Source organism: Somniosus microcephalus, chromosome 9 (assembly GCF_052327205.1).
Source record: "Somniosus microcephalus isolate GS21.2 chromosome 9, FLI_Smic_1.0, whole genome shotgun sequence".
Taxonomy (NCBI): domain Eukaryota; kingdom Metazoa; phylum Chordata; class Chondrichthyes; order Squaliformes; family Somniosidae; genus Somniosus; species Somniosus microcephalus.
The window spans coordinates 124,330,628-124,353,362 of NC_140995.1; the positions used below are offsets into that span (position 1 = coordinate 124,330,628).

General features: G+C 45.0%; 1 protein-coding gene across 1 annotated transcript in view; it reads right to left on the reverse strand.

Annotated features, from left to right (window-relative positions):
* LOC147112659 (venom phosphodiesterase 2-like) overlaps nucleotides 1–22,735 on the reverse strand; it is a 210,666-nt gene that overhangs the window by 102,422 nt on the left and 85,509 nt on the right. Inside the window, exons 6-7 of the mRNA XM_085997122.1 lie at nucleotides 19,306–19,385; nucleotides 17,599–17,718 (exon numbers count right to left, since the gene is read on the reverse strand). Coding sequence (XP_085853248.1) covers nucleotides 17,599–17,718; nucleotides 19,306–19,385 — 200 coding nt within the window. The remainder of the gene's footprint in view (nucleotides 1–17,598; nucleotides 17,719–19,305; nucleotides 19,386–22,735) is intronic.

Consider the following 22,735-nt stretch of genomic DNA (forward strand, 5'->3'; position numbering starts at 1 on the left):
CAGCCTTGATTTTCTCACCACGTGGAGGCCTACCTCTCAGGCCTGCCCTTGCTCCATTGACAATTAAAGGTTCATCAAGGAATGAGTAATGAACCATTGTTTTGCAGACTGGAGGGAGGTATACAGTGGTGTTCTCCAGGGGTCAGTATTAGGACCACTGCTCTTACTGATATATATCTTTTGATATATATTAATGACCTGAACTTGGGTACACAGAGCATAATTTTAAGTTTGCAGATGATACGGAACTCAGAAATGTAGTAAGCAGTGAGGATAGTAACAGAATTCAGGAGGACATAGACAAGCCGATGAAATGGGCAGACACATGGCAGATGAAATTTAACAGAGAAGTGTGACATGATGCATTTTGATAGGAAGAATGAGGGGAGGCAATATGAACTAAATGGTACAATTTTAAAGGGGATGTGGGAAGAGATCTGGGGATGTATGTACACAAATCTTTGAAGGTGGCAGGACAAGTTGAGAAGGCTATTAAAATGCATATGGGATCCTTGGCTTTATTAATAGATAGAGTAGAAAAGCAAGGAAGTTACGCTAAACCTTTAAAAAAAAAACACTGGTTAGGCCTCAGCTGGAGTATTGCTTTCAATTCTGGGCACCACACTTTAGGAAGGATGTCAAGGCCTTAGAGAGGGCGCAGAAGAGATTTACTAAAATGGTACCAGGGATAAGGGACTTCAGTTATGTGGAGATGAGAATATCATTTCAAGAAAAAGAAACCAGAAACTGTAAAAGCAGCAGAAAAGTAAAAAGGGCTAACCTGATACCTGATCTTTAATTGTTAACAAGGCTGGCGCCCATGATGTTACCCCTTGCTGTTAGAAACAATGTAGGGCGGCGAGCAGAAACTGTACAGACATTAGGTGATTGCAAATGCATTACCATAATGTTTAGGTGATCGTGAACACATTACCAGGATGTTTACTTAGCTGTAACCCATTCAGTAAAATGTGACTTCTTTATTTCAAACTGCCAGACCAGGAAATCCAATTAAATGTATACGTGCACAGCTCATGATTGGTGCAGAATGTACGAGGTGTTAATGCTTTCTCAAAAGCAGGGATAAAAATGTAGCACGCTGTATGAGAAATTGCTTACTCTGTTGGATTCGTCAGACTCTTGCAGGAGTCGGTGTCGATATATCAGAGTAAGACTCCACGGATAATAAATCGTTTGAATTCTCCAGTTGCATTCGACTCAGTGTTTGCTGAACCAGACTGAGGGTAAAAGAATCCGTTCTAACATTTGGTGTCAGAAGTGGGATCTCAACGGACAGTCACTGAGAGTTTGCGAACTAGGAGCTGAATCGTCTCGGACGTGGAGGGAGGAAATGGGCCCCCGATGTGAGTAATTTTTGTACTGCCTCGGTTTTCCTCCGATTCCGCCAGTCTGACAACGAGTCGGCCAATCGCTAACTCCCGTGTGGTGTCCCGCCGAGATCCAGGTCAGTCTGGCGAATACTGGAAGGGATAGGTGATTAGGTCAGTGATCGGATATCACTGAGGGTCAGTGATCGGATATCACTGAGGGTCAGTATACGTACTGAGGGAATAACTAGGAACTGTGTAAACTTAGAAATAAGCACTTGTGTCAGGTAAAGCGTCGACCTTGTATCTCACTTGGCCTGCCTAGGCTCTGAACAAGTTTAAAACGCGACTGTGTAAAGTTCACAAGGGGAGTAAGATGGGCAACTGTTTAGATACCACGACTGAATCGGGTAGCGCCTTACAGACCCTTTGTGAACAACATCCTGACAAAGCGAAGCAACTCAGACAGTTGTCGGGAGGATTAAATAAGAAATTAGGAAGTGATCAATGGCCACTAGGAGGAACTAAGAATCTAGATGCCGCTAAAAAGGCTCAAGAACTAATTTGGAAAAGTAACAGGGGCACCACTGCCAAAGAACTAATTGCCCTATGGAGACAGTACTGTCAGGAACTGAAAGAAACTTCCTTGTTAGCAAGTTGGCAGGATAATGCCTTAAAATTAGGAATAGCACTTACAGGGGGAGGGGTAGTCAAATCAGTAGAGGTATTGAAAAAGGAATGTGCTCATGAGAAACGCTCAAAACAAAAGTCTGAAAAGACCATGAGCGAGCCTGGAAAGGCTGATAAGAGTGGATTACGTAATCCAATGGTTGGCCTTGCCTTGACAGAGGGAGATGGTGATGATGATTTGGACGAATGGAATCACAGGGCTCAGGTTGTTCCCCACGCTCCCCCCCCCCGTACGTTAACATTTATCCCCCGGTGGCACCCGTACCAGCTGTACAAACCCCCGCGCCGACACCTCAAGTATCTGCCAGTGCCGTTTCCCCGCCGCCGTCAGTCACGGTTCAAGTAAATAATCCCCCGCCGGTCCAGATGGGAGACCAACAACCGGGTCCCCAGTATACCGACCCTGTTGCCTTTTACACCCGACTCAGGACTAAGAATAATCGGCCCCCGACGCCACCCTCCCCACCCCAACCCAGTCCATCAAGGTCACGAAAACGGAGAAATCAAAGGCAGATGATTCAAAGTCAGAGACTAGAGAGTCAGAGCCAGAGTACCCTCAAGGCTTTAAGGTCCTTTTTAGAGTGCCGGGACCATAGTGACATTGACAGTGGAGATTCAGGAGACGACTTGTCATCCCTGGAATCAGAATCTGATACCGAGAGACCCGCCAGACATAAACCGACACCCCGGCAGTTGCCGGTGAGACAAATGCCTAACCCTGCCTTTAACGCAAATATTCCAGTGGCCGCCGATAACCCCCGGACCATAGGTATCTTCTACCCCTGGAAACCTAATGAGATAATGGCTATCTTAACCGGGATGCCAGATAGGAAGAAATCCCCCATCTTGTTTGTAGAATTCCTCCGGACTACTATACTCGTCTATAATGCTGAATCAAGAGACTTATGGGCGTTAGTACAGCAGATCTTGAATCCCGCCGAACATGCAAGGTTTTTGGTTAACCTAGGCTTTGAGGACCATGCCACATTAGAGGCTCAAAACGCACAGAGTGCTGCTCGTGAACGCGCCATACTCACTGCTTTAACCACCACCCTGCAGAAACCCATTGAAATATCCAAGGTGTTGGATACTAAACCACGAAAGGGCGAGGGAGCAGAGGAATTCCTAGAGAGATTCTCTGAGGTATATTGGAGTCAGTCAGGAGATGCCAATTACCGGAACGGAGCAAACTCGCCGCAATACTATGCTATCCTAGTAAATTGTCTACCAACCTCGGTGTCTGAAGCAATTAAGACTAACAATATGGACTGGTCAGAGAATAGTCCCAGCCAGATGGCCAGGGCAGTGAAATATTATTGGAAAGAAAATAAGAGTCAGGAGAGTCAGCCCCAGGTCAAAGTCAAGACTGAGTATGTGATAAAAAAGGAAGAGCCAAAGCCCACCCAAGATGTGATAGGATATCAGACGGAGCCCCAGTACTGCGTCCCAGGGTGGGTTGATAGACAAGGGTACAGAGATACCAGCCATCCCAACGGATCAACCGTCCCTAATTATGGCCCACCCTACGCTCCCCCAAGACAAAATTTCGGCGATAGAGGAAGAGGAGGGAGGCAAGCAGGGTCAGATACCTGTTTTAATTGTGGCCAGCAAGGCCATTGGAACAGGGAATGTCCCTCCCGAAGACAAGGAAGAGGGGGCCACATGCAAGGACAATGGGGAGGTTGGCAGGGAAATCGGGGACAAGGAAGATATACAGACTTCTCCCAGAATAATCCGCTTCCCCAGTACTGACTAGCCAACCTCGTGGTGAACGGGTTCCAGTCGGACGAGGAGCCCGTTCTATCACTGCTGATTGAAGGGAGCCGGCATACGTTTCTGGTAGACACCGGAGCTGCTATGTCATCTGTCCGATCAGAGCTCAATCTCCCTAAATCCGGGGAAACACAAAGCCTGTCCGGATTCCAAGGACAAGTGTGCCAGTACCCAATATCAGAGCCAGTTGAAGTAACATTTCGAAATGAGTCCGTAAAACACCAATTCGTAATCACAGATGGGCTGGATTGCAATCTCATGGCCAGAGACCTGTTATGTGCATTTCAACTAAGACTTGAGTGTGGGAACGAAGGAATAACTGTAAAACCATGGGCCCCTAAAAGACAATGTTACGTCTCTATCACCCCACAATGGTGGACTCTGGACTTAAAAGATGAACCCCCATCTCATGTAACCCTAGCTTATGATCGAAGTGGAAAGGATAAGGAATTGGAGAATTTTTACCAAGCTTATGAAGGGACTGAGTGGGATGTTGTTCTCCGAGCCATAGTTACGGGACCGGAGGGGAAAGCAGAATATGTTGAGGTTCCCTCGGAATTGTGGAAGCAACCCCTAACTGTAGCCCCACACATCACCCGGGAAGTAAACTCCCCCTACCGTGCGAAAGACCTGGGACCCATGGTAAAACAGGCAGTTGAACAAGCTAACCCAGATGACCGGCAGGAGCAGGCCCTGTCAGGCGGTCGAACTATCCTGTTCTACCAAGAACCAAAGGTAGCCTTGACACAGTTACACCACCACGTTGGGAATGAGGTACCGGAATACGTCAATCCGCAAGTGTGGGCAGAAGACCCCACACAGGTAGGATGCGTTAAAATAACTCCCATCCAAAGCGCCCTACAGGAAAATGTTGTACTACCCTCCATACGACAGTATCCGCTGAAACAACAAGCGATACCCAGCATTGATAAACTGATCACGGGACTACTGGCACAAGGAATCCTGATTAAATGCCAGTCCCCGTGCAACACGCCCATACTTGCAGTTCAAAAATCAGGAAAGCCAAACCAGTACAGATTAGTACAGGACTTACGATCTATCAATGCTATTGTACAACCGCTTCATGCACTAGTGCCTAATCCAGCTCACATTCTGGCCCAGGTCCCTGCACAAGCGAAAATCTTTGCAGTAGTCGATCTCCAACACGCCTTCTTCGCCTTGCCACTGGAACCGGCAAGCCAGTACCTCTTTGCCTTTACTTATAATGGACAACAGTACACGTGGACCCGACTGCCGCAAGGTTTTGTAAACTCCCCAACATTATTCTCTAGGTGCCTACAAAGACAGTTGCAGACTTTGACCTTGAAACATGGTTCCGCTCTGGTCCAGTACGTGGACGACTTGTTAATAGCTAGCCCTGATGAACAAAGTAACCGGGAAGACACCGCCCAGTTGCTTAATCACCTATTCTCACTCGGGTACGTAGTCTCTCAATCAAAGGTACTAGTGGCTCAACAGAAAGTTAAATTCCTCGGCTTCATGCTCTCAGCAACCGAGCGGAGTCTAGAGAAAAGCAGGATTGAGCCAATCTGTCAGTTCCCCGTACCCCGTAGTGCAAAACAAGTGAGGCAATGGATGGGGATGGTAAACTACTGTAGACAATGGATACCCAACATCGCTCTAGAAACCAAATGACTAACACCATACACCAGTATGGAGAGCGAGTTTCAGCTAGACCCTGTCGTGTCTTGGGAGCGTTTGAAAACCTAAAGGAAGCATTGTCGCAAGCCCCAGCACTGGGGAGACCCCTGTATGACAGGCCCTTCCAGCTATACTGCACTATCCTCACTGATTGTTCGACTGCTGTCCTAACTCAAAAACATGGGGACAAGCATAGGCCGGTGGCTTACTACTCCTCGAAGTTAGATCCGGTAGCGCTAGGGCATCCCGTATGCACCCAGATTCTGACCGCCATCTATAATAGCCTACAATCGGCTGCCAATCTAACTTTGCAACAAGATATTACTGTATACAGTTCGCACTCGGTAACTGCACTATTAGGCCAGTTACAAACTCAGCACCTCACTATGGCCCGACAGAACAAGTACGAGATATACTTGTTAAATAATCCTAAACTGCAATTTAAGCATTGTACTACTATCAACCCAGCATGTTTTCTCACAGAACCACCCCTCGAACAAACAGACCCAGGACATGATTGTCTATTTTTAATCAAGGAAGATACCTCCGTCAGGGAGGATCTATCTGATGCCCCAATGCAGAGTCCTGACACAACCATGTATGTAGATGGAAGTGCGTCCGTCAGTCCCCTTGGGAAAAGACTTTCTGGATATGCAATCATAAATCAGGACGGTAACACTTTGGAGTCTGCTGCCTTTGAGTTTCCGTATTCCGCCCAACAAGCAGAACTGTTCGCATTAATACGAGCTTGTATCTTAGGGAAGGACTTAAAGGTTAATGTTTATACAGACTCGAGATATGCCTTCGGAGTGGTTCATGATTTCAGACAATTATGGAAAAACAGAGGGTTCCTAACCTCTGCAGGAACACAGATATCCCATCAGAAATTAGTATCCGATTTGCTACAAGCCCTCATGCTACCAAAACAGATCTCCGTGATAAAGTGCTCCGCACACACAGCAGGACAAACCCCTGTAGATATAGGGAATAGATGCGCAGACCAGGAAGCTAGGGAAGCGTCCCAGGAACAACGAGTGGTTGTGCCTAGAATGATGAGCCAGACTAAAAGCTCAAGTAAAAGCAAGTCTCCCTCGGAAAAGCCAATGCCAACCATCCAAGACGTCATTAAGTTACAGGAGGACGCTCCTGACTGTGATAAGGGACTGTGGAAACAGCTCGGTTGTACATATGATTGTGTCTAAATTATGGGTCACCCCTGCCGAGCAAACTTGTATGTCAGATGAGCTAGCATTATGGGTTATTGAATGTATACACTTTGCAACTCATTGTGGTGCCAGAGCAACTAGTGACACGTTATTAGCTACATGGTGGCATCCTAGATTACAAGCTCTGGCTCAAGGTATTAGCAGCCGCTGCCTCATTTGTCAGCAGCATAACCCAGGAAAAGGCATACCTTGTGAAACGGGTAAGACGCTGTTACCCACGGGTCCCTTTGAGACCCTCCAGATGGACTACATTGAGTTAGAAAGGTGTCAGTGTTAAAAATATGTACTGGTTATTGTTGATGTATTTACTAAGTGGATTGAGGCCTACCCGACTACGGATAACAAAGCCTCCACTGTTGTAAAAGTTTTAATGAGAGAAATTATTCCCAGGTACGGAATTCCAAACCGATTAAGTTCAGACAACGGCCCTCACTTCGTGGGTCAGGTAACCAAGGAATTCTGCACTCAAATGGGCATCCAACAGCAGTTACATTGTGCCTACAGGCCACAGGCCGCCGGACTGGTCGAGCGGGCTAATCAGACCTTGAAAAATAAACTTGCCAAATTACAGGCCGAGACGGGAACTACATGGCTCAAATTACTCCCCGTGGCCTTGTTCCAAATACGTACTACCCCGGCTGGTGCAGCAAGGTTAAGCCCTGCTGAAATCATATATGGCAGACCTCCCAAAACCCCGTGGAACCAGGAAGTCCCAAAGACTGTCCACTTTCACCACATGACGGCAGAAATGACTAACTATATTTTATCGTTAACCAGGGCATTGAGAAGTTTGCACTCCCGGGTACGCGCTGCCTACATCGACCTCCCCCCTATAGTCAGTCCGTCCCAGGTCGAGCCCGGAGCGTATGTATTAATCAAGAATTGGACGCGAAAAGGACTGGAACCTCGTTGAGAAGGACCCTATCAAGTCCTACTCATCACCCCAACTGCTGCCAAAGTAGAGGGAAAGAGTGCTTGGGTCCACCTCCACCACTGTAAAATTGTCAGTAATGCTGTGCCTAAAACTTAAAGAATGCTAACCTCTCTTGCTTCCAAGAAATCTCTCCCTTAAACAGACGTGCCGCGCCGACTGACCATGCAGACGCCCCTGTGGATCCTCTCCATCAGTGTCCTGCTCACCCCTGGAATAACTCAACAGCCCAGAAGAAGGACATGCCGGCGGAACCAACCCAAGCGGATACACCATCTATGCCAAGGAGACGTGCTTCGGTGCAATGATGATAACCCAGGCGGGTTCGGGAAATGGAACGTGATCAACTTGGACACCTACATTGGGCTTATTAGACAGCCCCACCGCTCGCTAGTGCTGAGAAACGAACACAGAGGAACATTGCCATGCTATTGGACTGAGTGTAAATTTGATTACGTTTGCCGACGCCAGGCGACCAAGTCTGTTACTGCAGGACCATGCAGTATAACTACAGACACCAAAGGACAGAATCGTTGTCTGAAGTTGCCCTCTATTATGAGCAGCTTTGACTATTTTAGGTTAGAAGGTATAAGAATTTGATCGACTAAATAAGATAGACGTACCCGAATAACGGTTGGTTATCATAGAATGATAAAAGGAGGGAATGAGAATATCATTTCAAGAAAAAGAAACCAGAAACTGTAAAAGCAGCAGAAAAGTAAAAAGGGCTAACCTGATACCTGATCTTTAATTGTTAACAAGGCTGGCGCCCATGATGTTACCCCTTGCTGTTAGAAACAATGTAGGGCGGCGAGTAGAAACTGTACAGACATTAGGTGATTGCAAATGCATTACCATAATGTTTAGGTGATCATGAACACATTACCAGGATGTTTACTTAGCTGTAACCCATTCAGTAAAATGTGACTTCTTTATTTCAAACTGCCAGACCAGGAAATCCAATTAAATGTATACGTGCACAGCTCATGATTGGTGCAGAATGTACGAGGTGTTAATGCTTTCTCAAAGGCAGGGATAAAAATGTAGCACACTGTATGAGAAATTGCTTACTCTGTTGGATTCGTCAGACTCTTGCAAGAGTCGGTGTCGATATATCAGAGTAAGACTCCGCGGATAATAAATCGTTTGAATTCTCCAGTTGCATTCGACTTAGTGTTTGCTGAACCAGACTGAGGGTAAAAGAATCCGTTCTATCAGAGAGACTGAAGAAGCTGGGGTTGTTCTCCTTACAGCAGAGAAGGTTAAAAGGAGATTCGATAGAAGTGTTCAAAATCATGAATGGTTTGATAGAGTAAATAAGGAGAAGCTGTTTCCAGCGTCGGTTACCAGCGGACACGGATTTAAAGTGATTGGCAAAAGAACCAGAGGTGAAATGAGAAAACATTTTTTTTCAAACACAGCGAGTTATGATGATCTGGAATGCATTGCCTGAAAGGGTGGTGGAAGCAAATTCAATAGTAACGTTCAAAAGAGAATTGGATAAATACTTAAAGGGAAAAAGTTTACAAGGCTATGGGGAAAGAGCAGGGAGTGGGATTAATTGGATAGCTCTACCAATGTGCCTCCTTCTGTGCTGTATCATTCTATGATTCTAGGAACAGTTCCAAAGTTATTAACAACAACAAGTTGCATTTATATAGTGCCTTTAATGTAGTAAAAGGTCCCAAGGCACCTCACAGGACCATCATCAAACAAAATTTGACAACATTTATAACACTGATGTTAATTCAGAGGTACCTGAGCAAAACTCAACTTGGAGAAGTAAAATTAAAAACTGCAAATGCTGAGAATTTAAATAAAAACCATGCTGGAAATACGTTAACCTGTCTTTCCTCTTTACAGATGTTGACAAACATGCTGTGCATTTTCAGCATGTCCTGCTTTTATTTCAATTTGGAAAATACCTTGGGCTGAAAATTCAGTAGGGTTAGCGCCCCATTTGAGGCGCTAGAGGGCCTAGCGCCGGAGTTATGGCCGGTTTGTAAATTCAGTGGGGCCCTGCCATCGGCGTTAGACCGGTTGCGCTGCGCCGGCACCGATGACGTCATCGGTGTGCGCAGCGTCCCGGTTGCCGTGGTGACGGGCCCCAACGCCGAAATTGAGTTGCGGCCGCCTCGCCCGTGGCAGCCGCAACTAACGATGTTTCAGCAGAGTCCTACGCGAGTTAGCGCCGGCGCATTAAGGTCGCGCGGCGGCCGGCCGCCTGCCCGCACCTCCCTCCCCGGACTCCTCCACCCCCCCCCCCCCCCGCGGAACAGATGCGTCTGGCCTGCGAGCCCGGCACTTCTCCGAGGTGCCGGGCTCATTTTTTTCAAGATTTCAACGGCCAGCGGGCGGGTGCAGGCAGCTCCTCCTTAACTGAAGGAGGAGGCCTGCACTTCCCCAGCCTGCCGCACCGCATCGGGTGCCGCAGCGCCGGAATTGCGCTGCAATGCGGCAGTCAGCGCCCATTTCGAGGCGCTGACACCCTCCTGTAGCGCCGGCAGCCGTTTGGGCGCGGCGCTACTGAATTTTTGGCGCGCGCAGGGGGACTTAGCGCCGGCGCTAAATTTCCGGCGCTAAAGCCCTGGCGCGGCGCCAACTGAATTTCTCGGCCCTTGTTCTATAAATAGAATGCAGATGTTTTCCTCCACTTACACGAATTGAGATGAATAATTACTCTTTTAGAATAAATCATTTACAAAGGAAGTGCATCATCGGATGATTGTTGCATTGCAATATTTTACATTTCCAGAATATTTTTAGTATAGCTGATTTTTAATTCTCAGTGATCAAATAATGGCCGAGTTGTTATGCATAAACATGAAATGTTTGGCAATTCTCAGTTTAGCTGGCTGACAGAATTTCCTCTTGTTAGAAAAGCAAATATCTTCCCTGTAATACAGTTTATAAATCAATCATAACAGAAAATGCTTTGAGCATGCAAACAATAAAACCATTATGACAGTTAACAAAGAACTGCAGGGCTGAATTTCTCATTTCGGGTGCAGCTTTATCAGTATGCAAGTGAACTCAAGTGAATCCATTATGTGTGTCTCCAGCAGTTAACCAGACCAGGACACTGAGCTAACACAAAACTTACAGTATCATTTTAGGATCAGGAAACATGAGACAATTATATTGAATTTGTGGAAGAGACAATTGCCTAAAACCTCACTATGGACAATATTTTCTGTGTTTAACTTAGTTACATTTCACCTTTGCTATTCCACTGCCGAATATGCCTGCCCTGCATGGGAAAGGTCTACTCATGCCAAGAAGATGGATGCCGTTCTGACTGCAAGCTGCCGATTTATCACAGGTTGCTTAAAACCAACAAACACCAACAGCCTATATATCCTGGCGGGTATTGCTCCCCCTGATATAAGAAGAACGGTAGCCAGCAAAAAAGAGCAACTCCGTCAAACATCAGATGAGAGGCACCCTCTACATTGTCATACACCTACACCCAGCCGCCTAAAGTCAAGGAAGAGCTTCATGAACAGTGTTGTTCCATTACAATCAACCTCATCTGAAGCCCGCATCGCGTTGTGGAAAGACCGGCTCGCCAGTCTTGAACAACCCCCAGCGATGGAAATTTTACCTGATGAAAGCCTTCCCCCAGGAGCTAATTGCAACTGGGCAACCTGGAAGTGCCTTAACAGATTTAGGACCGGTGTAGGTTGCTCAATGGTGTCACTAAGCAAATGGGGATATTCAACCAGCCCGACAACTTGTGAATGTGGAACTGAGGCACAGACTATGCAACATCTCCTGCAATGCCCATCGTTAGAGGAACCCTGCACTGTTGCAGATCTTGCCGAATTCAACAACAAGGTGCAAAAATGTGTCCAGTTCTGGCTGGGCTATGTATAGACTGTCCGTGGACACGCTAAGACCTAAAAAAAAACACAGGAATCCTTGCAGACAGAAGACCACTATTTCCAATCGCTTAGGCACAGAATTATACTGGCTTTAGCAGATGCCAAGAAATCTAGGCTATGTTTACCTTCCCACTTAGCCGGAGCACGATGTGGAGGCAGGAACTGAAAAGAAAGTGGCATGAACATTTCCTGTAGTTTTATGAAGTGACAAAATTTAACTCTGACTACATCATCAGAAACCATTGTAGATGGGGATAAACAATTAACAAAAAGAATGAAACATTTTAATAAGGGGCAGAGTGGAATTTCCAGCAGTACTGTGGAGCATTTCACAAAATATGTAACACATTTTAAAGATTTGGATTCAACTACAGTAATTCTCTTAACCCTGTACAAACCAATAAATGGTCTCTAAAGTTAGGTGTCAACTGAATGAACTTCTGAGTGAATAGAGGACAGAAGGTAAAACACTCACAGCCATTGAAAGGGGAACGGTAGCGTAGTGGTAATGTCACTGGGCTAGTAATCCAGAGGCCTGGACTAATGATCCAGAGGCACGAGTTTAAATCCCACCAGCTGGGGAATTTAAATTCAATTAATTAAATAAATCTGGAATAATTACTAGTGTCGGATTGTCGTAAAAATCCTTTAGGGAAGGAAATCTGGTCTATATGTGACTCCAGACCCACAGCAATGTGGTTGATGCTTAACTGCCCGCTGAAATAGCCTAGCAAGCCATTCAGTTGTATAACAAGCTGCTATGAAACACAATATTAAGAATGAAACCGGACGGACCTCGGCACCGGCTACAGACACAGCAACGGCACACCCAGCCCAATCGACCCTGCAAGGTCCTCCTCACCAACATCTGGGGACTTGTGCCAAATTCTAGTCAAGCAACAGCCTGACACAGTCATACTCACAGAACCATACCTTTCAGCCAATGTCCCAAACTCCTCCATCACCATCCCTGAGCATGTCCTGTCCCATCGGCAGGACCGACCCACCAGGGATGGTGACACAGTGGTATACAGTCGGGAAGGAGTGGCCCTGGGAGTCCTCAACATTGACTCTGGGCCCCATGAAGTTTCATGGCTTCAGGTAAAGCATGGGCAAGGAAACCTCCTGCTGATTACCTCCTACTGCCCTCCCTCAGCTGATGAATCAGTACTCCTCCATGTTGAACACCACTTGGAAGAAGCACTGAGAGTAGCAAAAGCACAGAATGTACTCTGGGTGGGAGACTTCAATGTCCATCACCAAGAGTGGCTCGGTAGAACCACTACTGACCGAGCTGGCCGAGTCCTGAAGGACACAGCTGCCAGTCTGGGCCTGCGACAGGTGGTGAGAGAACCAACACGAGGAAAAAACCTACTTGACCTCGTCCTTACCAATTTACCTGTCGCAGATGCATCTGTCCATGACAGTATTGGCAGCAGTGACTATCTCACAGTCATTGTGGAGACGAAGACCCATCTTCACACTGAGGACACTGTGCTAAATGAGATATATTCAGAACAGATCTAGCAGTGGCTGCAGTGTGTACCACTTACAAGATGCACTGCAGCAACTCGCCAAGGCTTCTTCGGCAGCACCTCCCAAACCCACGACCTCTTCCACCTAGGACAAGGGCAGCAGGCGCATGGGAACACCACCACCTCCAAGTTCCCCTCTAAGTCACATACCATCCTAACTTAGAAGTATATCGTCGCTGGGTCAAAATCCTGGAACTCCCTACCTAACAGCACTGTGGGAGTACCTTCACCACACGGACTGCAGCGGTTCAAGAAGGTGGCTCACCAGCACCTTCTCAAGGGCAATTATGGATGGGCAATAAATGCTGACCTTGCTAGCGATGCCCACATCCCATAAACGAATAAAAAAAAGGTTTGTGACACATGTAACATATCCTAAAAATCGACTTAATTCCAATTATTAGCTAAATAGTTTATACAGTACATTGTCTGAAGTCATTATCACTGGGGGGGCGGTGGTGGAGAAGAGAAATTGGGCTCGGTAGCGCCCATTGTTTAGGCGCTACGTGGCCTCCTAACACTCAAATATGACGTCCAAGATGCGTGCACACTTCCGATGTCTTGGTAAAGGGTTTGCACACGCCCACCTAACGACTGCTGGCAGCATGCAGAGCAAGCAGATGATGATGCCGATCAGTGTTTGACGTTTTTGAACGCCACACACCAGCCCTGTCTTAACTGCTCATAGTTGAACGGGACATTAAATAGAATGAAGGATCACCCACCAGCGGTGCTTAAAGGGATCATGAACTACTTATAAGTTAGTTGCTGGATTATTTCTTCTGGCTGCTGGTGCAATTATACATGTTTCCTATACTTGCCTAAAGTTTGAATAGTCTACAGCGAGTGGTCTGGTTGGTGCTAAAGTAATTTTTGGTCATTTAAAAGCTTGTGCTGAAACAAATTGCTTCCAGACTTGAGTGGCCTGGTAGGCCTTTCTCTTGGAATTGAGCATGACTGGGAGAATGAAGAGAGGCCACGCAGAGCAGGACAAGCTGCTAGAAGAGAGAGTAGGAGGATGGGGAGAAGGGCTCTCAGCAGGAGGCTATATCCGCTGAGAGTCTTTAGAAGGCAATTCTCTTACCTCAACTTCAGCAAGGACCAATGCTTGAGATGCTTCACTAAAGAGGTCGTGACTGAAATCTGCCAACTGCTGCAGCCACAACTGCAACCTAAGAGCAGGACAAGGACCACATTGCCTGTGGCTGTCAAGGTGACTGTGGCTCTTACCTTTATGCATGTGGTTCCTTCCAGGATGCTGCTGGAGATATAAGAAACATCTCACAGTTTGCAGTACACTGCTACATAAGGGAGGTCACTGAGGCTCTCTATACACAGAGAGACAGCTTCATCTCAGTCCCTCTTACCAGAGAGAAGCAGGCGAAGCGAGCACGAGGGTTTGCTCAGATTGCAGGCTTCCGCATGGTGCAGGGTGCCATTGACTGAGTTCATGTAAACTCAGATATTTTCATGAACCGAAAGGGATTCCACTCTCAATCTGCAGCTGGTGTACAACCACAGGCAGCGCATCATGCAGGTGAATGCCCGTTATCCTGGCAATAGTCATGATTCCGTCATTCTGCAGCAGTCCTTTGTGCCAGCTATATTTGACCCACCACGGCAAGTCAAAGGCTGGCTTCTGGGTGACAAGGGTTATCCCCTCATGACTCCGGTCCGGAACACATGTATACATGCACAGCAGGCCTACAATGAAAGCCATGCTGCCACAAGGAACATTATATAGCATACCATCGGAGTCCTCAAGCAACGCTTGCTCTGGAGAAACCCTGCAGTACTCAGCTGAGCGGGTATCAAGATTTGTGGTAGTATGCTGCATTCTGCACAACCTGGCCATTATGAGGGAACAGCCCTTACCAGCGCCTATTAGGCGAGAAGCTGTCCACAAAAAGCAGGACAAATCCAATCCAGCCAATTACCGCCCCATCAGTCTACTCTCAATCATCAGCAAAGTGATGGAAGGTGTCAACGACAGTGCTATCAAGCGGCACTTACTCACCAATAACCTGCTCATTGAGGCCCAGTTTGGGTTCCGCCAAGGCCACTCGGCTCCCGACCTCATTACAGACTTCGTCCAAAAATGGACAAAGGAATTGAATTCCAGAGCTGAAGTGAGAGTGACTGCCCTTGACATCAAGGCAGCATTTGACCGAGTGTGGCATCAAGGAGCCCTTGTAAAACTGAAGTCAATGGGAATCAGGGGAAAACTCTCCACTGGCTAGAGTCATACCTAGCACAAAGGAAGATGGTTGTGGTGGTTGAAGGTCAATCATCACAGCCCCAGGTCATCGCTGTAAGAGTTCCTCAGGGCAGTGTCCTAGGCCCAACCATCTTCAGCTGCTTCATCAATGACCTGCCCTCCAACATAAGGTCAGAAATGGGGATGTTCACTGATGACTGCATAGTGCCATTCACAACTCCTCAGATAATGAAGCCCGCATACAACAAGACCTGGACGACGTTCAGGCTTGGGCTGATAAGTGGCAGGTAACATTTGTGCCATAGAAGTGCCAGGCAATGACTATCTCCAAGAAGCGAGACCCCCTGCCCCTTGACATTCAACGGCATTACCATCGCCGAATCCCCCACCATCAACATCCTCAACACCATCCAGGACAAAGCAGCCCACTTGATTGGCACCCCAACCACCACCTTAAACATTCACTCCCTCCACCACCAGCGTACTGTGGCTGCAGTGTGTACCACCTGCAAGATGCACTGCAGCAACTCACCAAGGCTTCTTCGGCAGCACCTCCCAAACCCGCGACCTCTTCCACCTAGAAGTAGAATACCAGCACCTCCAAGTTCCCCTCCAAGTCATACACCATCCTGACTTAGAAGTATATCGCCGATCCTTCATCATCGCTAGGTCAAAATCCTGGAACTCCCTACCTAACAGCACTGTGGGAGTACCTTTACCACACGGACTGCAACAGTTCAAGAAGGTGGCTCACCACCACCTTCTCAAGGGCAATTAGGGATGGGTAATAAATGCTGGCCTTGCCAGCGACGCCCACATCCCAGAAACAATTTTTTAAAAAGGAGCATGAGGAAGAGGAGGAACGGGTAGGGGAAGGAAGGATACAACGTAGACAGCCGCTTTCTGCCCGGGCTCTCCATGAGCAATACCAGTAACTTCAGCCACACCGCCCCATTCACCAATAGTCCCACGCTCCTTACTTTTCCTCTATCACTAACCATCACATCGTCCTCTTTCTGACAACAAAAAATAAAAGCCACCAGAAAATGCACATTCCAATCCAATTTTATAAATTCACTCATTGCATAATGTATTCAAAAATAAACTAATCACCGTTGTGCATTCCCTTAGTGCATGTCTTCCGTGTGCCTTTGCCTCTCCTAGTGCTCCTACAATGCAGCATGAGTGGTGGAAGGCTGCTGACATCCAATTGAGGAGTCTGCAGATAGCAACTTCAAGCAGCTCTGGGGCCTAGAAGGCCTGGCTTCAGACTGCATCATCTCAGCCTGGGCTGCAGCAGTCTGGGCTGGCTGGCTGGCTGACAGGCAACAGCAAGGGCACTGGCGGAGTGCAGCACAAATGCCGTCATCCTGAGAAAGCAAAACAGGTGCGTGCTCCATAGAGCCACTGCCACTCTCCCAGGGCAGTGCCTCAGCAATCCTATAGGTCTGTTAGAGAACAGATTGATGGACTGCTGTGAGGCCCTGGAAGCCCCTTTGAACAGTGATATCCAGAGCCATGATGGCAGCAGTCAGATTCTACTGCAACACTCAGACCTTTGATGGAAGTGGTTTGTGCTGCAATGGAAGCTGTAACATCAGCCATCAGACACTGCATATGGTGGGTTCCACAGGTGTGCTGATGGAAGCGACCACCCTTTCCATGTTGGAAATGATGGGCTCCAAGCTCTGCGCAAAGCCCTGTGCCGAGTTGGTGCTGGACTCCTCCATGCTCCTTGACAGAGCGCAAGCTTTCTAGCAGGCTTTCCAGTGCACCAAGCATTTGCTTATGTACACCTACTATCAGCCTTCTTCTGTAGCCTGGCCCAATATTTTTTTTTTAAATTTCTTAAAAGATTACATTTTTATCATAATGAAGAAATTTGACATGCCACAAAATTAAAATTAGTTTTTCAGGGCCATAACATTTGTTTAGCAGTCAATACACTGTTAAAACCCAAGTTACAACTAATCCCACCATGCATGTCCAGCATTTTTGGTTTTTATTTCAATTGCTAGTATTTGTAGTTTCTTCTTTAATCTCTTGTAGTTGCCTTACCTGGGGAATACTAGTGGCTGCACTAGTCAGCAAGTATATGCACACAAAGCTAAAATTAAATTAACATTTCTTCAACAGGCGTGGACAATTATGAGCAGTGTGGCCCTGCACAGACGTTACTGCTGCAAATACTTACAGGCTGCTCTCTGAAGGACTGTCACTACATTACTCTATTTGTAGTTCAATTATATTTCAGCATCTTTAAAAATTTTATTTGCTAGAATATTTCCAAATAAAAGAAACACTGTACTATAATCATAGTGTTCCAACACACTAATGTTATTAATACTCACAGGTTGTCCTTTGTACCAAAGGGGATTGTTCTTTTCCCTCGATCGAAGGTTGAAAGTGGCATTCATGTCCACATCATACATGCGATTGTCAATCACACCATGAGATTCTGGATATAGCCCCTGAAATTGAAATGAATGGCACAAGACTATTCAGGTGTTTGTTTAGCAAAAGAGGAGATTTGATAGAGGTATTTAAAATCATGAAAGGTTTAGATAGAGTAAATAAAGAGAAACTGTTTCCAATGGCTGAAGGATCGATAATGAGGGGGCACAGGTATAAGATGTCAGGGAAAAGAACCAGAGGTGACGTGAGGGAATCCTATTCCTAGGCACGCATACTCCATTCAGCTCAAAAACGCACTACATTCAAAGGAACACTACTGACAATGGTTTACCTCTTGGTTTGAACCTGCACATTAATAGTCACCTGTTGAAGATTCTTGGGCACAGTGAGGGTAAGTTGGCTGCAAGTGACACACAGTATATTACATTTTTGAAAGCTGTAGGTGATGCCTCTTATCTTGCCAACCTTAATCAACTCATTAAACTTCTTCTGGCACTGGGTTATCATCCAAAGGGTTACTGAGGTGGCATTTACTGCCAATGCCACTTCCTCCCGCAGAGCAGAAGCAATTCCTTTCACCAACCTTCTCTCCCGACTACCAGTCTGTCCCTCCTAAAGCCCATCTCACGTAGCAGATCATTGACAGAAAAATTGGCTGTTCTGTGCCTAAATGGTGTCTTTTCACATATACAACACTATGCAACTGCGCAGAAAGGTTATTAGGACATAGAGTAGCCTACCAGAAACAGTGGTGCAAGCAGAATTCAAAGTAGCTAAGTATTTGAATGGGCAAGGAAATGAGATGAAACAGCTCGCTCTTCAGAGAGCCAACACAGGCACAATGGGCTGAAGGAGCTCCTTCTGTACTAGAAAATTCTATTGGGGGTGAACTTTCAACTTGTGCCCAAAACAGGTGGCAAGTTGTCGGGCCGACCACGTCACTTGACCGATGAGGTGCAAACCTTTCTCAGGATCATGCCTCATTTAAATTTGATGGGTGAGCTGTCAGCACGAATTATTCTTGAATTTTAAAATTGTGATTTCTGTGTAAAAAATGTAAGTTAAACAAGATAAATGTAATTATATTTTATATTCTGATTACCTGGAATGATGATGCTAACGGCATCTCTTTAAACTAAATGAAATGTCTTGTAGTTGAGACATTGTAATGTACCAAGAAGATTTTCTCAACTTCAAAAATGAGTTTCATTAGCATACATCTAATATCATGGAACACATGTAACAAAACATACATCCAATATCATGGAACACATGTAACAAAACATACATCCAATATCATGGAACACATGTAACAAAACATACATCTAATATCATGGAACACATGTAACAAAACATGCATCCAATATCATGGAACACATGTAACAAAACATGCATCCAATATCATGGAACACATGTAACAAAACATACATCCAATATCATGGAACACATGTAACAAAATATACATCCAATATCATGGAACAACACATGTAACAAAACATACATCTAATATCATGGAACACATGTAACAAAACATACATCCAATATCATGGAACACATGTAACAAAACATACATCCAATATCATGGAACAACACATGTAACAAAACATACATCCAATATCATGGAACAACATAAGCCTACTTACTGTAACAATTGAGTAGTGGTTAGGGAAGGTTTTGGTTGGATACACTGGTATTATGTATGGAGTATGCACACCACAGGTACCTGCCAAGAATCACAATAAATAGAATAAACATATTTTTATTCAGTTTGCTATATTTCACTGCAAGTAAATGAATTTGTCAACATAAACCTGGATTTCAGAAAGACATCTGACACTCCCATGCAAGACTCGAGTCCTTGGAATAGATACCAATGTACTAGACTGGATCAGCAATTGGCCAGTTAGTGGGGAGCATCGTGTTATGGTGCATGCGGAGGTATCTGGGTGTCAGTGGTGTACTACAAAGGTCGGTGTTGAGATTGCCATTGTTTATAATCTTTATAAAATGGCGTGGAGGATGGAATTCAAGATGTCTAAATAGACAAATAACACCAAACTGGGAGCAGTAGCGAATGATAATGATCAATGTGGACAAGTTCAAAAAGATCCAGAGAGAGAAGCTATGTCAGGGGGAAGGAAGAGGTAGATGTAATTCAATACAGAGAGGTATAAAGTTATGAGATTCTCCAGAGGAAAGACACAGTGGATTATGTACTAACTACTAGTTGCAACAGCAAAATGATCTTGTTTTGGGTGGCCAGAACACTAAAACTGTTGCAACTGTGTTTGAAGTTGGGAAAGTGAAGAGAATGTTGGGATGTATGGCTAAATGTGTAATTTATAATTTGAGAGAAGTAGTTCTAAAATTATATCTGACCTTGGTGAAAGTACTGCATACAGTTTGGGTCTCCCCATTTAAAAAAAGGATATTAAGTTATTGGAAGGAGTGCAAAAGAGAGTTATTAGATTAATTGCTCTGTCTCCGTTCTGCAATTAGGAGAAGTTAGCTACCTTGGGACTTCCCTTTCTTTAAAGACTATGGGGCAATTTGATAGAAAGACTGCTCGGTGTTTCAAGAATGTGGATTCAGCTAAGTTTTTCAAATGTGTATGAAATTCAAGAACAAAGGGGTCACAGTTTCAAACCAAGCACAACAACAGAAAATTATATTTTTCCCCCATTTGAAGAGTGGTAAGTGTGTGGAAGAGACTACCAGCAAGGATACTGGCACAAGAAACTATGACTGGGTTCAAAAAAGGTCTAGACAAGTTCCTATCAACAAATTGGATTTAAGGATATTAAACTTAGAAATACTTCAAGGTAATTATGTGAGAAGTTGGATGGGTAGGTTAGAAGGAACCGTGGTCTACCTCTGCCTGGATATTGTTACTAAAAGCAGATAAAGGAATTACTAAGATAAGATACCTTTTATTGGAAGAAAAGAATCAAAATTGCTGTTCCTCACAAATTGTTTTTACATTTCTCAAAATAACCTTAAAAGGAAAACAAGATCAACCTTGAATTTGGTTTAACTTTGGAGACCGAGCTCTGTAGGTTGGTTTCCTTTGCAGCTGCTAATCAAAACACACAAGCATCACTAAAACCAAAAGTTGAACTGGTGACTCAAGGCATGTCTTTATGGCTCACTGACAGCTCTAGAGTACATATTTAACACATAGCCACTAGAGTAATTTTCAGCAATTCAAAGAAATTGGAAGTCGATTTTTATTTTCAAAATAAGGTTGTTTAGGAAGCATAGAACCATAGAATTGTACAGCACAGGCTATTCAGCCCATTGTGCCTGTGCCAGCTCTGAGTTATCCACTTAGTCCCATTCCCTTGCCCTTTCCTCCAAACCCTTTAATTTTTTTTTCAAACCATAATGCACTTCCCTTTTAGCTATTATGGATTCTACATCTTCTTTTGTTTCTGGTAGAGCATTTCATATTCTAGCAACCCTCTATGTAAAGGAAAATTCTCCCAGACTCTCTCTTTGTTCTTTTGGTGACAATCATAAATTTATGCCCTTTATTTATCAACACCTTAGCCAGTGATAGTTGTTCTCCAATTTACTTCATCATAATTTTGAATCCCCATCCCATTAGATCTCATGAGCATCCTATTTTAAATGGGAGAAAGTTTCTCTACCCTCAACTCCTATCTAAAGCCTCTTATCCTTGGGATCATCTTAGTAAATCTCTTCTGAAACATCTCAATGACCTTGATATACTTCCTAAAGTAAGGCCCCAAAATATTCTAATTGTGGCCTAACAAATGCTTTGTGCAGGTTTAGTTTAACCTCTTTGTATACTACACACCGATGTATAAAACCTAGGATTCCATATGCTTTTCCCCCCAGTTTTATCAACTTGTTCTCCTATTTTTAAAGGTTTGTCATTATGAACCCCTGTAAGGGTCTCTACTCCTCTCATTTTAAAGCTTTAACTTTGTTCTTCTTCCCAAAAGTCACACTTCTCCACATTAAATTTCATCGGACATTTATTTGCAAGCCATTTTAATCTGAACTTTTAAAATATGAAAGTATTTTGGTTAGATTCTTCAGCTTCAGTTCCCCAATCACTACAGTATAAAAGATGCTAAATATACTTATTTTGAGTATTCAAAAAAGTTCTGAAAATCAAGAAACAGTGTTTTAAAAAATCTATTTGGCTACACAGTGTAAATCCATGAGTCACAGGCTCAAGGATACAGCAGTTCTATGATGGTTCAACACACAACAGAAATGGATCTGTTCAAGATAATCAAATAACATTGTAAAGCAGGAGAGAAGAGCTTAAGTTTATAACCACTGTATGATTCCCAAGGTAAGATTATGCTCTACTCTAATGTTTCAAAAAATGATATACACTTTGGGCTGGTAAGATGATTTATTCCATTTGCTGCCCCTTTTCTTGGCCATCACAACTGCCCAAGTCCTAGCTCGCACCAAGTCCCGTTCCCCCATCACCCCTGTGCTCGCTGACCTACATTGGCTCCCGGTTAAGCAACGTCTCGATTTCAAAATTCTCATCCTTGTTTTTAAATCCCTCCATGGCCTCGCCCTTCCCTATCTCTAATCTCCTTCAGCCACCCCTGACCCCCCCCCCCCACTCCGAGATATCTGCGCTGCTCTAATTCTGCCCTCTTGAGCATCCCTGATTATAATCGCTCAACCATTGGTGGCTGTGCTATCTGTTGCCTAGGCCCTAAACTCTGGAATTCCCTGCCTAAACCTCTCTGCCTCGCTACCTCTTTTTTCTCCTTTAAGACGTTCCTTAAAACCTACCTCTTTGACCAAGCTTTTGGTCACCTGCCCTCATTTCTCCTTATGTGGCTCGGTGTCAAATTTTTTGTCTTTTAATACTCCTGTGAAGCACCTTGGGACATTTTACTACGTTAAAAGGTGCTATATAAGTACAAGTTGTTGTTGTTGTTATTATTTGGCTTCATTGCAAACACTGATGGGCAAGTTGTGAGTTTGAGCCACTCTGCAAGATTCTGTGCATTTTGTAAGGGTGCTTTTTAAAAAGAAATTAATCCAATTTTGTCCCTATTCCAGTTGGCACTCTAT